Source organism: Solenopsis invicta, chromosome 3, assembly GCF_016802725.1.
Source record: "Solenopsis invicta isolate M01_SB chromosome 3, UNIL_Sinv_3.0, whole genome shotgun sequence".
Lineage (NCBI taxonomy): Eukaryota > Metazoa > Arthropoda > Insecta > Hymenoptera > Formicidae > Solenopsis > Solenopsis invicta.
Window position 1 is genome coordinate 28,652,914 of NC_052666.1, and position 11,252 is coordinate 28,664,165.

Below are 11,252 nucleotides of genomic sequence, written 5' to 3' on the forward strand. Positions count from 1 at the left end.
CTAATGACTCAGATGTGTCTCGTGTATGAACACAGAGACCACCTCGATTTTTAAGTATTCGATTTAAAAATTTTTAAATTCTTTTTACTGTGCCTCGTCAGACACAAGGTATGCTGCAAGTTATATAAAAGTTTTTTGCTTACAGATGTATGTACAAAATGTTTGAGTATTTTTTTGCTACTAACATACGGAAACACCTAATTTTTCATAATTATTTATTACAGGAATACACAGTTATGTATGTAATAATTTACAGTTTCTATATTAAAAGTTTATGTACAGTAACGCATTTTATTGCTCGTTTTTTTTTTAATTAGACAAAAATACTTGCAGCCTAAGTCACTAGCACTGAGAGAACATGAGTATATTTCAGATCATTATTTGCACAAAAATAGAATTTATTGCCTATTCAAAGAGAATGTGTGTGTGTGTGTGTGTGTGTCTAAATTACTATATTTTTAAAATACAATGTGAAGTAAACATAATCTATTGTTGAAGTTGATTAATAAGCTTTAAAAGGAAAATTATCAAACTTTCTCATAAAAAAGTATGGTTTAAAGATTAATCAAATTAACAGACAAGTTAATTAAAAAAGATATTATTATGCCGGTAAACATCTATACACCACAAACTATATTTTCTATTCTCAAAGGTAAAAAGTAGATTATATGTATAAGAAAAGCATTTAAGCATGTAGTTATTATAAACCACGACACTTGATTATTGTCCCACATTGTTTTCAATATACTTCAAGGGTTTAAATTCAATTTGACAGCTTCTTGCCGTATCACAGAGATGAGTTCTTGATTGATTAAAAATATGAATCTCAATCCTGCAATCTGTGAAAAAAATATAAATTGCGATTAAAAATTTTAATTAACAGGATAAAGTTTTGATAAACTGTTTAAACGCAAACTGTGTGCATATTAACTTTTTTGTGCTTTATGCAATTACCTCAATTACACTATTGTTATTTAATTTCATTTTATTGCCAGCCAAAATTGGTCTGCTGTCCACAAAAATCGGTCGCTTTCCTTCGGATGACAGAAAGAAGTCTCCATTATTCCTTAAACGGATAGTACCTTGTCGACGCGAAACTTTCCATGCTGGACCTTCCAAACTAAGATCCACATCGACAGTATGATCTTTTGTAGAACGTCCTACACTTATCTGAACAAAAATACAGAAAAATTGGAGATGTAAATCTCTTAAAAGAACTTATCATACATGAATAATTAAAAAATGTTCATTCTGTGTTTGCTTCTTACTTCTCTAGATCTCATGAGATATCGGACGAGCCTTCCCCTTAGAATCGCTAAGGTTTGATTATCAAATTCCGGAGGATTGCCGCCTGCTACTTGATCAACAAGTACCTGCCATCTGCCAAGCTCGTTTTCCAATACTTTAATTTCTCTCTTATTCTTTCTATCCGCTGTTGCCAATTCAGCGTCTATTAATTCATCTTTCGGTTCCATTAATTCGGTATCGTTGATCATATCTTCAGCGTCCGAAAAACTTAATACATGTTCACCACGTGGTAAACTTTGCACTGTTTGATCTGGAAGTAGGTGATACTGTTTCATCAGCTGCCAATGACTGTGTAATGCTTTCGCGGTCCTAGCTGGATAAAACGTATGTGCATTTGCTTCAAGTAATTCTTGAAATACTTCCAATGTTGGTTGAGAAGTCTGATGAGATAAAGTAAAAGATCATATACTCATGATAATACAATCATTTAGAAAATATTGAGACTAACTCAATGTATACAAAACATTATTTTTTTAAATAAAAGCATTTGTTGTATGGAATCTATTAGTACCCACCGATTTAATAGTCCCTAACAGATCCTCCTCGGCCTTGCTATACAATGTTCTTGCTTGAACACTGGCTATTAGTTCAGGATGCAAATTACGCATGGCTTGCACAGCTACGCGTGAAACAGCACTGTCATACAACAATGCGTACCATCTTTGCTGTATTTCCTGTAGCGTAAAGCGACAGGAAAATTTTGTACCTCGATGGACCTTAAACAAACAGTAAGAATATTAGAAATGTATTGTACTATCTTTTATTAGTATTATATAATATTATATAAAAGATTAATATCGAAGAAAAAATTAAGAGCAAGAAAGGTAGAAACTAATTAATACCATTCTTAAGTCATTTGTCTGTTGTACACCAGTAATCAACGCTAAATCATCAGCAGGTTTCCATCGTCCAAGGTCTTTGGTAGCATTAATCGAATGGGAGTGATTCTTACTCTTCTTATTCTTTCGTCCAAGATTCGAACCGCTCGGTCTACTCGGTCTGCGATTGCATCTGTCTGATTGCACCAAGGTGGTTGGAATAGGTATCGGAGTAGGTAGCGTTTGCGTCGGCAGGACATCCATAGGGCTGGCAGTTACAGAGATCATTCGTGATTTTGATGTTGACTTAGCACTCGTGGTAGGCGGTTGTAGATTAAATGTTGTCTCCACCACTTCATCGTCAAATTTCTTACGTTTTATCGTGCGTGAGGAGCTTTGAAAGAAAGAATGTCAATGATAGAAATATTTTATTTGACTGAGTCCCATTTTTATCAATATAGATTAACTTTAATCTTGGTTTAACTTATTTTCAATCTCATTTTAATTCTTAGAACTAAAAAAAAATAAAAAATAAGTTAAATCAAGATTATCAGATTTTTAAACTGTAAGTTCAGGAACAAATTTCAACTTTTTTATGAAATATACTCGCAATAAAAGATAGTCTGTACATAAAACTATTATTATTTGATATAATATTTGCAATTTTTTAAATTACTTTCATTTTCAGTCATGATCTACGAGCTGAGTCCACATTATGTTTATTGAAAAAGTTATGACAAGTTAAAATGACAGCCAATAATTAAAACATGACACAAACACTTTAAGAAACATAAAATACAAATTTTGAGACATTCATAGGACAAACTTTGCTCGAGAATACAAAATTCAATCCAAGGATTGTCAGGTAACCTCAAATTAAACCGACATTAAAGCTAATCTACATCGATGTATACGAAACGTAGTGTTAAGGCTAACAGATCACTTGACGCCTTACCTTCTCCGTTTCGTCGACAGAGCGTCCAGAGCTGACGATCCGATGGGAATGTTCAGGAACCCGTCTGTACTGTGCGTGAGTCCACTGTGGTTGAGGCTACTCGGAGTCGGGATATCCATCGTCTGGCGGAACGGACGCCAGAAGAGAGTCAAACCATAACACACGTTTGCTTCTAACGCACCTCGCTCTTCCTCGCGAATGAATCGCGATTATTCTAATTGCGTTGTAACAAATTCATGCAGCTATTCGAGATCAAAATAAAAATATCAACACGGGTAGTTTGACGCGAAGCGAATCGTAGAAAGGTGGACGTAAAGTGCAACTCAACGACGGCGCGAATCGATTCTCGAGCGGTCGATATCAAGGAAGGCGGCGACGTTAATCGATCCAATTAATCGCAGTTCTCGACGCTTGTAGAATTTTTAAATTCGTTCTATCACGCGTGTACAAATTAATTATTTAATTAATTGATCGAAATAAATAATGAGAGATGTTGCAAAGATGTCGTCTGTAATTTTTACAGAAAAGGATAGACGAAAATTATATCTCACTGCTCAACCAATGGTTTAACATATAGATTCATACGTAGATTTTAGAGCGACAAGATTTTGTTTTTTTTTTTTTAGAGGAGAGGCATTTTGACGAGAGAAAAGAATGGCGAAACAAGAGAGTCTAACCTCGTATTAAAAAAACGCAAATTCGCCGTCACACCTGTCGCTTGCCGAGGAAACGTTCGAAAAAGGCGGAGAGATCGCGTGGATTTCTCGATCGGTCGGCGCGCATGCGCAGCAGGCCACACTCGCGCGAGCGATCGGATCACGCTGGCACGCTGCTTCCTTCGTACAGTATGGCTCGCTCGATTCCGGTTGTGCTCGTTGTCACCACGTTCGTGAGGCAGGCTCTCCGTTCACCCGCAGGCACGACGCACGGCGAATAATCACCGTCGCAGCCATGGACGAGGAATGGGGTACGTATAGGCGTAAGCGTCCGCGTGGGGCTCCTGAATCGCAGCTTCTGCGATGTCCCCGAGATGAACGGGGGCGATTTATTGCGAGGTAGACTGACTTTTTAACCTCCACCCCTTTGCTGCGCCTCTTACAGATGTGGACAACGTCGAGGCGAAATTCGACCTCGCGATGAGATCGAACAAGTGGGAGGGCGAGGACGAGGAGGAGGAAGTCAAGGTAACGTGATTTCTTGTCGCATAAGCGACGCGCGGACCGTCCCACGCGTGCGGTTTCGCACACCTAACCTATAACGAACACATGTGTTCGCCACACTGTCGCATCCTGATCGCCGATTTTTCTTTTGTAAATTTCTCGCGACCTTGCTTGCATCCTCTTGGATTCGCGCGTGTGCTATGTCGCGTAGTACATAGTCATGAGAAGAAAGAATGAAAAGTGTGTATTATGATACATATGCACATAAGTAAACAAAGGAATAAAAACCAGAAAGTCATTCTTGTTTTTTTTTTAAATTTGTTTACTTGCTTAATATATCTAGTAAAAGTATGTACTTCTTGGTTTATATATTTATTGTAGAATCAATTGTATGTACGAATGAATTTACAATGTAAAATTTACTTGAGTATATATTAATTTCTTTGTTAACCTTTGTTGGTATGCATTTTTATATTATTTAATTATATGTTAAACAATTTATGATCAATATCTTATTCTTACGTTTTATTACTAATTATATATTAATTTGATTTACTTCAATCATTATTGCATATTTTTATCAGATCTTTATTAAACTTATACTAAAATTTTATTAAAATATTTATATATCGATTTGAACATATATTACATCAAAATTCTGTTACACTATAATGGATGTTTTTCAATAAAAAATACAGAAGGACACATAGTATAACAGTGAATTATTTTTTTATTCTTGTTTAGCATTATCTTTGTTATTTGCCAACTGTGTTACACTAGATCAACTATGTCTCTTACTGGAAAATGCCCATTTAGCACAATACTATTTTGTATACATATATATTCTGTTTTATTTATATTAAGTATATATTAAATAATCTAACAGGATAGCTGGGAAGACGTGGAAGAAGAGAAGAAAGATGTAGAGAAACCAGCAGAGGCTGGCCCAAAAGCAAAGCCGAAACCTAAAAAAGCCTTAGCTGAAAGAATTGAGGAACGTGAGGTTTGTCTTGACTTCTTAAGCTGCAACGCTACTTGCAGCTTGTATAAATTTTACTCATGTATTTGTAAAAATTCAGAAGAAAGCGAGGGAAGAGGCTGAACAGAAAGCGAAAGAAAAGGAGGAGGCTCTTACACCCGAAGAAAGGCGAACTGAATTATTAAGGCGTCAGAGGTTGCAAGAGGAGGCGGACCTACGACTGGCGATGGAAACTTTCGGTTTGTCGACTCTAGTAGATTTTAGCGATCGCAAATCACATAAAAAAGATAAAAAATGATTTTTTTTTAACGAACGATCTGACTTTTATACTATAAATTGATAGCTTTTTACCTTTAATGTAGTAATTTTTATTTGAGACATCTGAAATAGATATCTCATTATTTTTATCGGAGTTGCATTAGGCATTAGACACTTTATTTCATAAAGAAGAGAACTTTTTGATATATCTTTTTATTACTTTATACATTATAGGCGCACATTGCCATTGTAATATTACTCAGCTGAAAGATTGCGCTCTTTCTAAATATGCTTGGGATGATATACAAGCATTTTTGCTTTGTAACATAATAACTATTATTTTTATATAAGTATGATGTTTGACAAATTAAAAAGAAATATTAATATTGATCTATTTGGATGGTGATGCTACACAAATTGTTATATACATTAAATTAAATCAAATCATACAGTATTATGCAAGATAAAATATCTTTAAAAAAAAATACAACATATGAACACATACGCATGGAACATGTACATATGTTTTTCTTAATATTTTTTATTAACATTAATTAAAGATTGTGGCATAATAACTTCACATAATTGTAATCATTACAGCTATGCTAGACTTATACATTGGTTTATAATAGGAACTGCATCAAAACGGGCAGACAGATAGAAAGAGAAAATATATGAATATATATATACACACAAGCATTTAAACTTATTACAAACTCTACATTTAAATTTATTACTGATGTTGTTGTATTTTAATAAAAGTTGCTATTCTATGCAATATTTGTTGTGTTTGCATCAGTTTTTGTAACCTTATCTCTCATCTGTTATCTGTCTCCTGTATGATTCCGTTCCTGATCGATTCTTTTGATGCATATATTGTAACATATGACAGACACATGTCAAATATAGAAAATTTTATATTTGTTATATTAATTTTATATCTTAAAATGTAGTATTACAGTTCTAAAATAGCAAGCATATCTCTGCAGTTTTATAAGCTTTATCATTATTAAATGCGCAATTTATCATGAAAGTTTCACAAAAATAATTAATAGATTTAATGCATGTTATGCTGACTCGATAGCAAAAGATTTATAACATTTGATGAAACAATCCTAATGTTTATGTGTTTATGTATGTATGTATGTATGTTATTACAAGATGACAATTTCATGTTGCAGGTGTTCCAGAATCACCGAGCGAATCGCTCGATACTATGACACCCGACACAAAGGAGGAATTTGAGCGATTCGGTACAGCACTTTTGGAAAAAATTAATCAATTTAACAAACACGCGGAGTTTCCACCGTTTGCAGAAGAACTTATAAAATCCATTGCTCTTAATTGTTAGTATATCTGTTAATGATATCTTAACAAACAGTGTAACCTTTTGTCCATAAGATAAGGTTTTTATATTTGAAAATGGTTTCTTTTTGTTTCAGTATCATCACATTATTTGAAAAAGGTGAAAACTATAGTTGACAATTTACTTATTGAGAAACAGAAGATGGAGAAAGGTGACAAGGCGAAGAAGAATAAGGGAAAGGGAAAAGCCAAGCTCAAAATTGAGGGTGACAACACCTTGTTGAGTGAATACGGTGATTATGTATATGACGAGTTCGATGATTTTATGTAGCGACTTTTCACATATTCATACATTCTAGTCGCCTAAATACACGCAGAACAAATGTTAATTTGCAGAATTTATACAGAAACTTTATATTTGTAATTTTCTGCATATTGAATTGTAACCAAAATGTACAACGGTTTAATCTGTAATCCATGATATCGTTCACACACCTAACAAGATGAGAAACACACATAGCAAATAGAAGTGAAAGCTAGCATTATAATAATTATTGGCGGAAATGCTTAAAAAAAAATAAATAAAGGACACTCCGATAACTACGTGATGATGTCGCGTTCACGTAGTTATTCAGAACAATGGGAGGTTCTATAACTTACTGTTGAGTTTTGTCGGAATTTTATTCACGCGTCTGTCGTTATCAGTTTTTGAATTCTGATGTTAATATCAATAACAGGTTTACCTCTGAAAGCATTGAGTGGTATATGCGATTCTAACTTATTGATTGTGCATATATTAACACATTGGACAGCAAAGGATAGAAGTACACATTTACATCATTTAAGTTGTAATACGCGTGTCACTCTGTTAAAAAGGAAGAAACTCTCCTCGACTTTATATAGCTGCGCCATTTGCAGACTAAATCGTGTAATTATATTGTGGAAGTTTTATATATAACACAGCTTGTATTCATAAACGCATACACACGTAATTTTATTGAAGATCGATTAGAAGTTGGTTTTAAAGAGAGTATATTCCTAAATAAAGGTTGATTATAAATTATTCGCCTCTATAATTCTTGCTCACAGTTTACACTGATTGTACATTTATCGCAGAGAGAAAGAGAGGAAAAAAAGAAATGTCTTTTTTTGTATTTTGTTCCAACTGCGTTTCTCCACATTTGTAAATCGTACCTCGTTCGGCTGTTGATAGAAAATTGTCTACATCGTTCAGCCTAGAGAAATTAACGCGGGAACGGGAGTGGTATGTATCCAAGGAGTATTGTGAAAATGTTCATACAGTCATGTAACGATGCAGCATTAAATATTCCGATATCAGGAAAACTATTTTGCAAACTGAGAGTTGCGCGAACAATTCCTGAAATCTTTTTTACAGGTATTTACTGCTGCGAAGGAATTGAGATTGATTTAATAAATATCATTTATTTGACTCTTTGTTTTTTTTATGTCACAATTTGTCGAGTATCAATACTACAGGTCTTCTTCCTTACAAAAATTTACCAATTTTATACTGTATTAATTGCCTTTTTAAAAGTACTGCTAGTGCTTATTTTGAATATTAAAAGCAATGACAGTGTTTTCAAATAAGTAATTTAATACGGTTCTAACTTGATAAAGTTTAATTTTAAAGGTTGCCTTTACATTTAACATTACAATTCCTTTTATACTGTTTTTGATATTCAATTTTGATCCATTTTGCGATCTATAACTCTAAATATTTAAATTGTATGATCTCTTATCTCGATAAGATAAAAGAATGCTTACTTATATTCTACTTTTGGGTTCGTCTGTATAACATATGGATAAATTGATCGCAGGTAACCTATACTCGTGGCTGATTTCTTTCTGCACGCCCGAGAATTGTTACAATAAAAGCACGAAATCAGTAATTACGTATAATTACTCATGAGTTTATACGTGTACTAATTTTATCAATAAAAGTGTTAAAAGACAAGATAACTGATTCTACTGATACATTTGTTATTCTAATTTAATGAAAGTGCAAACGTAACCTTATAAGGTTTCAAAGAATGCCGAATATCTTGCAACGTAAAAATATGTACATTAATTCTGGTTTTCTATGTTGCAATAAAAAAATCACATTTTATTGATATCAGTTTTTTTTTTAAATTAATACTTAATATATACATATATAATTAATTTCATAGTGAAATTAATTCAGTGAAAGTGACTTTTCAGTGGAGGACAGTCATCCACAGTCATTCTACTTTTGTTTCTTTTTAATTTAGTTAAATAGAAAAATATCAAATTGTATACAATTATTGAATTTTATACTTTTACTGTAATGCAATCTAATCTGAAAAAATCAGATTTTTTTTTACTAACAGCTATCTGCTTAAGAAATAAATGACTTTGTAATACAGGTGCTGGCTAACTATGCGAGGGATGATATATTAAGGAACTTTCAGAAACAAACGTCTAAATAATTTCTCAAGTTTATGTGGCCTTTCGAATCTTCGTAAAAGGATTCTCGATTTAGGAAATGGCACTAACTGCGCGTTTACTACTTCGCAATGTAAACAGCGTGCTTTATCACTCTATCTCCAAACATAGCATCAATTCTAACTCTACGGCTACGGGAGAATCGAGTGACGACGCGATGAAGGATTGGAAAGTGGAGCTGTACAATACTATGAAGATCCTACCGGACTTTGTCAGTGAGAAAGAGGAGGATATCCTGCTACAAGAGGTTGACCCTTACATGAAAAGACTGCGCTATGAATACTCGCATTGGGATAATGTTGGTAAAATGTCTACTATCTTTGCTTTTCTGTATTTGAATTGTTTCGTCTTGAATTGTCAATATGTTGGTTCTTCTTCACAGGCGATACATGGCTACAGAGAAACTGAATGGAGGAAGTGGAGCGAGGATAGTTCGCGGATTCTCAATAGAATTCGTAGGAAAGCGTTTCCACCAGAAATGATTCAGCTCTCGCTTGTGCACATACTAGACTTGGCTCCTGAAGGCTGGATAAAACCGCATATTGACAGTGTCAGGGTAACGAAGCGTTATTTTTACCTTGCAAAAAATGCAGTGCAATCCTTTATTTATATTCAACGTAGATTAACTGTAATCTGGCTTTAATTCTGTATTGTTTCCTATTTATGAGAATTATAATTACTTTTTATCTTTTTTTAAATTCTTATAATCAGAAAAAGAGTAAGAGTTATATTCTTATAACTAGATAAAGTGAGTTAATTAAGTAAATTAAGATTAAAGTTGACCTGGCAATGGTAGAAATGGGCATTGAAGTGTTTAATTAAACTGATTCATTAACTTGCCTCAACTTATCAAGTAGTAATATTTCTGCACTTTTTATCATTTTCTTTTACTCCTGTGTTTTAAATAATTTATTTTTTGTTAAATATACATAGAAAAAGAATACTACACCATAGACAATGAATAATATAGCTGGAAATTTTGCTTTGAGCAATTTCTACTGGATGAATTGCCAATCCAGTTGATTAGATTAAGTTGCTCCTAACATGATTTTACGTAACGCCTCGATACGATTTCTTTTACAGTTCTGCGGGGGCATCATTGCAGGATTAAGTTTGCTGAGCAACAGCGTGATGAGATTAGCAATGGAAGGGCAAGAGAAGGAACGCGTTGCGTGCTTCCTGCTGCCAAGGAGATCGTTATACATCATGAGGTTCGATTTACTCACGGTTTTCATCGTGACTCTCTCATTATTATCGAACTTTCATAAATTCTTGTTCTCTTGTTATCTTATTATATTGAAAGTATTATAAATATTTGTTCATTTTTAGCGGTGTCGCAAGGTACAAATATAATCACGAGATCCTCAAATCTGAGGAATCGTACTACGAGGGACGACATGTACCAAAGGGTAGGCGCATTTCTATAATATGCAGAAGCGAACCCGATCCCGAAGTCACTTAATTTGATTATGTAAATCACACGTTACAGTGTAAAAATACCTCTGTAAATATCTAAAATTTAATCGCAATTAGCAGGAACAGAGAATTGTTAATAAAATATATTGTTTGAAATTAGTACGAGGTATACCGACATAGAAAATGTATTCGTATTCTACTTTATACTTGCGATATTGAAACTCGCGTTCGATCTCGTCGTTCGAACTTCCCGCAAAGATGGATGGTTCACCACGTGACTTTGTACAGACCGACAGATAGCGTTGGTGAGCGCGGCGCAGAGATTCAATCAGCGTGGCGGTCGTCTACGGGATCGTCGCACGTCGATGGTGGGGCCGTCGTACGAAACATGGCGTCCGCGAGGTTATTGCTGTGAGTGCTGCTCCGTTTTCTATTGTTAAATGCGGCATCGTCGCGCGGACTCCGGTCTGACGCGGAGCGTCGTGTCCTCGGAACCGGCGAGGGCATCTGCTTGAACCTCCGCCACCGTCCGGGTCTCGGGGGTCACTCGTAGGCGCGGTTAATCGGCC

The 11,252-nt window shown here is 34.5% G+C and overlaps 3 protein-coding genes across 5 annotated transcripts; 2 read left to right on the plus strand and 1 right to left on the minus strand.

The window, feature by feature from the left end:
• Positions 1 to 198: 198 nt before the first annotated feature.
• On the minus strand, positions 199 to 3,421 carry LOC105204558 (microspherule protein 1). Its single transcript, XM_011173682.3, has 6 exons — positions 3,082 to 3,421; positions 2,151 to 2,520; positions 1,824 to 2,024; positions 1,269 to 1,688; positions 955 to 1,170; positions 199 to 839 (listed from the first exon to the last, which is right to left on the minus strand). Exons 1-6 carry the CDS (start codon positions 3,198 to 3,200, stop codon positions 750 to 752), a joined length of 1,416 nt encoding a protein of 471 aa, XP_011171984.1. The 5' UTR covers positions 3,201 to 3,421; the 3' UTR covers positions 199 to 749.
• A 452-nt stretch (positions 3,422 to 3,873) lies between these two features.
• LOC105204555 (eukaryotic translation initiation factor 3 subunit J) lies at positions 3,874 to 8,233 on the plus strand. Its single transcript, XM_011173668.3, has 6 exons — positions 3,874 to 4,048; positions 4,183 to 4,265; positions 5,128 to 5,244; positions 5,321 to 5,459; positions 6,660 to 6,824; positions 6,921 to 8,233. Exons 1-6 carry the CDS (start codon positions 4,033 to 4,035, stop codon positions 7,112 to 7,114), a joined length of 714 nt encoding a protein of 237 aa, XP_011171970.1. The 5' UTR covers positions 3,874 to 4,032; the 3' UTR covers positions 7,115 to 8,233.
• Positions 8,234 to 8,441: 208 nt separating this feature from the next.
• On the plus strand, positions 8,442 to 10,845 carry LOC105204544 (alpha-ketoglutarate-dependent dioxygenase alkB homolog 7, mitochondrial). Of its 3 annotated transcripts, none has more exons than XM_011173646.3 (5): positions 8,442 to 8,853; positions 9,189 to 9,565; positions 9,650 to 9,823; positions 10,351 to 10,478; positions 10,597 to 10,845. In XM_011173646.3, exons 2-5 carry the CDS (start codon positions 9,308 to 9,310, stop codon positions 10,727 to 10,729), a joined length of 693 nt encoding a protein of 230 aa, XP_011171948.1. In that variant the 5' UTR covers positions 8,442 to 8,853; positions 9,189 to 9,307; the 3' UTR covers positions 10,730 to 10,845. The 3 variants fall into 3 exon arrangements, with proteins under 3 accessions (XP_011171948.1, XP_011171957.1, XP_039302517.1); XM_011173655.3 differs by having other exon boundaries at positions 8,442 to 8,689; positions 10,597 to 10,821; XM_039446583.1 differs by having other exon boundaries at positions 8,442 to 8,621; positions 10,597 to 10,821.
• The last annotated feature ends 407 nt before the right edge of the window (positions 10,846 to 11,252 follow it).

Bases quoted from the DNA above. Each gene is read 5' to 3' on its own strand.
- LOC105204544 (XM_011173646.3), top strand. From the start codon at position 9,308: ATGGCACTAACTGCGCGTTTACTACTTCGCAATGTAAACAGCGTGCTT. The intron at 9,824-10,350 runs GTAACGAAGCGT...TTTCTTTTACAG, and splicing joins CGCATATTGACAGTGTCAGG to TTCTGCGGGGGCATCATTGC. The intron at 10,479-10,596 runs GTTCGATTTACT...GTTCATTTTTAG, and splicing joins AGATCGTTATACATCATGAG to CGGTGTCGCAAGGTACAAAT.
- LOC105204555 (XM_011173668.3), top strand. The intron at 4,266-5,127 runs GTAACGTGATTT...ATAATCTAACAG, and splicing joins ACGAGGAGGAGGAAGTCAAG to GATAGCTGGGAAGACGTGGA. The intron at 5,460-6,659 runs GTTTGTCGACTC...TTCATGTTGCAG, and splicing joins ACTGGCGATGGAAACTTTCG to GTGTTCCAGAATCACCGAGC.
- LOC105204558 (XM_011173682.3), bottom strand. From the start codon at position 3,200: ATGGATATCCCGACTCCGAGTAGCCTCAACCACAGTGGACTCACGCAC. The intron at 1,689-1,823 runs GTGGGTACTAAT...TTATCTCATCAG, and splicing joins TGTTAGGGACTATTAAATCG to ACTTCTCAACCAACATTGGA. The intron at 1,171-1,268 runs GTAAGAAGCAAA...ATTTTTGTTCAG, and splicing joins ATCTCATGAGATCTAGAGAA to ATAAGTGTAGGACGTTCTAC.